The sequence below is a fragment of the Sinocyclocheilus grahami genome, unplaced genomic scaffold, assembly GCF_001515645.1.
Source record: "Sinocyclocheilus grahami isolate Dianchi unplaced genomic scaffold, SAMN03320097.WGS_v1.1 scaffold433.1, whole genome shotgun sequence".
Taxonomy (NCBI): domain Eukaryota; kingdom Metazoa; phylum Chordata; class Actinopteri; order Cypriniformes; family Cyprinidae; genus Sinocyclocheilus; species Sinocyclocheilus grahami.
Window position 1 is genome coordinate 718262 of NW_015505612.1, and position 6355 is coordinate 724616.

The 6355-nt window shown below is 36.6% G+C and overlaps 2 protein-coding genes across 5 annotated transcripts in view; both read left to right on the top strand.

Annotated features, from left to right (window-relative positions):
* LOC107551782 (phosphorylase b kinase regulatory subunit alpha, liver isoform-like) overlaps positions 1-3454 on the top strand; it is a 22137-nt gene extending 18683 nt beyond the window's left edge. Inside the window, exons 22-27 of the mRNA XM_016233508.1 lie at positions 14-115; positions 888-1006; positions 1481-1534; positions 1999-2226; positions 2620-2820; positions 3107-3454. Coding sequence (XP_016088994.1) covers positions 14-115; positions 888-1006; positions 1481-1534; positions 1999-2226; positions 2620-2820; positions 3107-3280 — 878 coding nt within the window. The 3' untranslated portion in view covers positions 3281-3454. The remainder of the gene's footprint in view (positions 1-13; positions 116-887; positions 1007-1480; positions 1535-1998; positions 2227-2619; positions 2821-3106) is intronic.
* Positions 3455-4608: 1154 nt separating this feature from the next.
* The window catches only part of LOC107551806 (uncharacterized), a 7355-nt gene continuing 5608 nt past the window's right edge, over positions 4609-6355 (top strand). The window contains exons 1-4 of one of the 4 annotated variants that reach the window (XM_016233537.1): positions 4627-4804; positions 5175-5235; positions 5347-5914; positions 6028-6106. In XM_016233537.1, coding sequence (XP_016089023.1) covers positions 4749-4804; positions 5175-5235; positions 5347-5914; positions 6028-6106 — 764 coding nt within the window. In that variant the 5' untranslated portion in view covers positions 4627-4748. Of the gene's footprint in view, positions 4805-4841; positions 4901-5174; positions 5236-5346; positions 5915-6027; positions 6107-6355 lie in introns of those variants that run through there. The other 3 variants (XM_016233541.1, XM_016233540.1, XM_016233539.1) reach the window with 3 other exon arrangements.

Sequence of the window (6355 nt, forward strand, 5' to 3'; positions counted from 1 at the left end):
ATGATGTCTACAGGTGAGGAGGCGTCAGAGAGCCTGATGAGCCTCAGTCCTTTTGACATGAAGAATCTCTTACATCACATCCTGAGCGGGAAAGAGTTTGGTGTAGAGAGGAGTAGTGAGTATCAGTCAGCCTTAGTTTTCAAGCTCTTTAGTCCAGTGAGTATTTTTTGGGTATTATTATGAGTATTATTATTAAACATACACAAGGTATAGTGACAAAATGGGAACCTGCTGTTTCAAATGATTATATATATATATATATATATATATATATATATATATATATATCTATCTATCTGGGGCATTGCCGCCAAGGATGCAAGGGAGAAAAATTTGTTGTACAAAAATAAAACATTGCCAATATTACACAATATAACATTAAAAAGTGTATAAATCACTAGTTTTTTACTAAAGAAACATTGTCCAACAGCAACACCAGCAGGTAAAGTAAAAAATTCAAAAATAGTCAAAGTTAACTATTAAATAGCTTAACATAAGTTCACAAATAAAATACATTGTTTAAATTGTTACTGCCTTTAGTTATTATTTTGGAATATGATAAAATTTTGGAATATAAGCATTTTACAAATTAGTTAGTTAAAAACACTAACTTGATGAGATTCATACTTGTATGATTTATATAAATAGAATATTGATTACATTGTTAATATAAAACTCTAAAATCGATTTTTTTTCTTCTTTTTCCGATAGTGTAAGTAATGTTTACATTTGAAAAAAAAAAAAAAAAACTTTGAGGACTTTGCCTCCTCGTACACACACACACACACACACACAATTTATACTCCTATTCAAAAACAGGCATGTTGCTACTCTTGTGATCTCTTGTGTGAGCTGTTCTTCATTAATCGCTCTATATTATATGAAAGTGCGTCCGATTCAGTCTTCAGCGACCAGTCCCGCCATCTCCATCCATGAGCTTGGACACACAGGGGCCACCAAGACGGAGCGTACGGGCATCAGAAAGCTCAAGACTGAAATCAAACAGGTGGAGTGAAAAAAGAGAAATGTCTGTAATAAAGTGTTTTTGTGTTTCAAAAATTTTGAAATATTTACTGTTCAATTTAAATATACATTTCTTCACTACTATGCCTTAAATTACATTTATATTATTTTGTTTTCAGCTTGATGACTCCAGACCCATAAGTGTGGGTTGAGTTTGTAATATTGGCATGCTCTGCTAATACTTAAGAGTAGCTTTTTTGTGCAGAGCCCATTCTGTCTAGAGGTCACAGCACATTTGTCTAGACCATGAATAAAACAAAACATGCTAAACTAGTATTAGCATGAAAACGTTGAGTAATATTCAGTTTGCCCATATCATACACATCTTTTTCAGTCATATGAAGCATCTTTTTGACTGTGAGTCTCTGTATGATGCCTCAACTGTTCGTTCATCTGAAATACTTTCCATTTTAATTTTAATTTTAAATGTTTGTATGTTCTGCTTTTATTCTCATAGATATTTACCAGCAGTAATTCCATCAGCAGTAATTTCACATCCCCTCGTTCCACGGTAACTTACAGAAAAACCTATCAAAACCCTCTCCACAAACACCTGCTCTCCACTATGTCAAATACTACTTTTTACGGTTTAGAAGATTAAAAATCAATTTAACTTGGAGGGGTGAATTCAGTCCGTTGGTTCTCAATAAATAAAAACGCTTTTTTCAATGCCTCAGATTAGTTGACTGATTTGAAATGGGACAAACTTCCAGCCATAACAGCCAATTAACATTTCTAACGTGTCACAAGTCAGTCTTGTCTTGTTGTGGTCATTTCACTCTCTTAGCATGGGCTGGCATTGTAACATCTTAACTATGTTTGTCTTAGTTTCTGCTTACTAAACCTGAAGAAGCATGCTTTTAAGTGTGTTATATGTGCTGATAAGTGTTGTCACTGTAAAGCTGACATCCCACTAGTCAGATTTTCAGCTCATATCTTAATGATATACTGATGTAAATGTGTGCGTGTCTGTAGCGATGCAGCAGCCCCTCCACTCCCAGCGGGATCCTGTCTCCGACTGGTGCAGGTGACTCACACCTGCAGTGGGAGGAACGCCAGGGCCAGTGGCTGAGGAGACGCAGACTGGATGGGGCCATAAACAGAGTGCCCATGGGCTTCTACCAGAAGGTCTGGAAGATTCTCCAGAAATGTCACGGCCTCTCCATTGCCGGATACGTCTTGCCTTCCTCCACCACCCGTGAGGTGCATCCACCTGCACACATACACATTTGTTCAGCAAGGATGCATTATATAATAATAAGGATAATATAACACTGAAACTTGTAGCAATGGTGAGCTCTGCCATCACAGGAATAAATTACATTTTAAAATACATTCAATAGAGAACGATACTTTCAATTGTATTTATTTTTCCTCAATATTATTGTACTTTTTGTACAGAATTTTTGGAAAAATAAATGCAGCCTTGGCGAGCATAAAAGACTTCTTTCAAAAACATAAAAAATAATAATAATAATGTCAATGTATTCATATTGATCTGCTGTATTGCTATATTATATTACGTTGAACCTTAAACTTGGAATTTTCCTTTAAATACCTGTAATCATGGACTGTTGTCTGTGTGTGTTATTGTAGATGACAGAAGGAGAGATCAAGTTCGCAGTGCACGTGGAGTCTGTACTGAATCATGTCCCACAGCCTGAGTACAGACAGCTGCTGGTGGAGGCCATTATGGTGTTGACCCTTGTAGCTGACATGGAGATTCCCAGTATTGGGGGAATTATTCACATCGACCGCATTGTCCACATGGCCAATGATCTCTTTCAACAGGATCAGGTATCATCATGCCTTTTTATGTTACATATGATGCTCATAATATGTAGCTTGGTATGTTTGCATGTATTTACATTTATTATTTATATAAGCAGGTGTGCTTGTTCTTTATTATTACGATTTCGTCATCAAAACTATGATATAGCACAAATGGAATTATGGGAATCATGCACTGCTGAAAAAAGGCTAAACATATCAAAACTATCTTAACTTCACCAAACTGTGCCTGTTTTGTCTAGATTCCAGCTTTGCACATCTGGACATTGTGTCTTATGTGCTTTTATTTCAGAGCTCCAGCGGGGCCAATGAGTATTTCTTGGAGAAGGATCCTGCCACAGGAATCTGTAACTTCTTTTATGACAGTGCTCCTAGCGGCAGCTATGGCACTATGACTTATCTTTCCAAAGCTGTGGTCACATATGTTCAAGACTTCCTGCCAAGCAGCAGCTGTCTAATGCAGTAACGACTGCAGTTCCCAGAAAACCTGTGACCTTCCGGATGGATCTATGACCGGTTTTATTAAATCTTGACCTCAGTTCAGTAGCAAAGGACAAGTATCAACAGGGAAGCCATTAATAAACATCACAGGATATGTTGAGAAGCAAACAGACTGCAGGAAATAGACCACTGTGCTGTTCCGTGTTTGACGTATACAATTCTAATTTAAGAACTGTTCAATGCAAATAACTAATATAATATAATATATTTAACAGAAACTCTTTAAATAATTGTAATTACCTTTTTTGGTTTAAATTTAAGTAATTTATAATTTTATGTTCATAGAAATATTTAGATTTTATTTAAATTGGTGCGTAAATTGTGTGTCCATAGGGCACTTAGGCTGATCTGTACTTTGTCTCTAGTTAAATAAAACACTGTTATAAGTTGTAAGCTTTGGGTCTTTACTTTATCCTGTACCTTGTTATTACATTATAAAATTACTCTGAATCGTGTTATTTAACAGGTGCTTCTTATTCAATGAAACATACAGTACAAAATGTAATTTAAAAATCATATGAAAAATTAACTCATACTCTGATCTTAGCATGCAAACATGCAGCATTCTAACTCATGGCAAAGCCAAGCATGATTGTGATCTATAGATTGTGATGTTTTGCACAGGTAACCTGGCAAATCATGCATTTGATTCGTTGTTTAGTGATTTTTTTTTAGGTTAAAATCAGAATTGGATTTTATTCATTCCATAGGGGTCAGTTAATAAAAAAAAATCATGAGAACTTAGCTTGGCTAAATAAATTTGTTTTAGTCCAGAAAAAACAAGTTTTGTTGTAGGTTTCAATCTATGACATTTGAAGAGCAAAATGGCATTTGAAGTTTTCTTCTTTATGGACATTGATAGTACACACCAAAAAAATGCTTTTCTTGCTTAGATTTTTTTTGTCTTGTTTCCAGCCGAAATATCTAAAAATTCTTAAATCAAGAAGGATTTTTCTAGACAAGTGAAAATTATTGTCTTGTTTTCAGAAAAAACTAAAAATTAAGTGAGTTTTTGCTTGAAACAAGCAAAATAATCTGCCAATGGGGTAAGCAAAATAATCTTGTTTTCTGTTTGAAGGACATAGAGTAAATTATTAATGAAATATATTATTAATATATGAAATGTTTTTCTCCATTGGTTTCTTATGCTCCAACCAATGTAATGACATGAAAAAAATTAACAAAACTTTTTTTTTATGGTTCTCGGTAAGATATTGGTATATCGGCGTTCGGCATAGGCTCCCTCAAGACCAAGCGCCCCCTTATGGCTGCTCTTAACTTTCTAAAGTTTCCGGTTGATGACAGCCAGGTCTCGCGAGTATCTGGCGGCTCAACAGTGATCGCGCGCGAACAGTAACGTACAGCTATACTGAGATAATCAGAAAACTGTTTTCGCGTCGGGTTGATCTTCTTCGAGCTCGGTGTTTAAAACGATGGACATGTTGGACATGTTATTACAACAAACAGACTGTCGACATTCCGAGAGAGAGTAAGAAATATGTGATATGGTTATTCAAAGAGTGCTTCTCGAGACAGTCAAGTAAACCAAAACGAACAGAGTAACGTACAAATAAAAATGTTTCAGGTAAAAAAAAAAAAAGGAAAATATGCTATTTTTTGAGGTGATTAAGTGCTTTATTAACAGATTACATATAATAATATTACTTATTTGAAGTAATGAGCTGAAGACCTCGTCTCTGCATTACCACAGCACTCTAAGAAAACATTATTAGGCATTAGTGAATCAAATGTGCTACTTTTTATTTGTTATTTGGATTTGTGACTAGACCTTTGGTGACTAACTGTTAGTTAGTCATAAAACAAACTGCGATTTAGTCATTGATGGCTGTTGTTTTCAGGGCATATTACAACTACCTCACTAACTTTCCTCCAAGACAAGAGTCAGGATGCTACAGTGAGGTAGAAATCCCTTTAATAAGTCAAAAAACATCGCCTAGAGGAGGTCTTTTGCTTAGTGACTTGGATATGATGTTGTTTGATATGTTAGATTTTTCTAATTCTTCATCACAGGTGAATATCTTGGTTCTAAGTGAGGTTACTACCAAATCTGTCTCTATGAAACTGCGGCGCAACACAGTCCTGAGAAGCCGAAGGCGTCAACAGCGAGAACATGTGAAGGACCCTGAGAGCATCTGTGTGGTGTTGAGTGACAATGACTCTAGCCAGTCAGAGAGTGTGGAGGAAATAAAAGACCATGTGTCTGTTATTCATGATATGAAGCGGCCAGTAAGGAAGAGTAGAGCTGGTGCATCATGTCGAGCGAGAAAAGAAGACGAGAGACTTCTTTCTCTTGTGGAACCACAACATGGAGTGGTTCAGAAGATCTCCTTGGCTCCAGATGCAATGGCTGAGGACACTCTAGAGAAACTCAGGTTGAGGGCTAATACTTCTGAGACTGAGGTTGAGTCTCGGGTAGAGCTTGAGTCTGTTTTGGAAGAATCCAGTACCGATCTCACAGTGGAATCGGGTCCCAGCTCGCCCTCTTGTCCTGTTGATACTGTAAGATGCAGAGAATGCCGGAGACTTTTCGCCAAGATGAGAAAACAGCCGACCCCAAAACAGAAAAGCAGAGATACAAGTAAACATTTCAGATGTGCAGTTTATAGAAATGAGACTCTTAAGAGATTAATATGTAATATAAAGCACCTGTTATCATGTTACCAAAAATGTTTTTTTTTCTTTGTATATTAGATCCAGCATCTTTATCTTGTGATGTGTGGGTTCTGCTTAAGAAGTGGCACCCTCAGAGACTCCGCCATCGGGAGAAGGGGTATGTTATGATCTGCACTGATATCACACTGATATTATGAAGGCTTTCTGTAGCACTGTTTATTTTAGAAAGCCCAGTTATGGTTTGTCCAGAACAATGAGTTCAAGCTTGTGAAGTTTACGTCTTAAAGACTCAACAAGCAGAAAGTGAAAGACTATTCACAGCAGGGTTCCTCAATTAGTTTTCGCCGAGGGCCGAATTCTGCCAACAATACCAAGCCAAGGGCCACTGACCTATATATATATATAT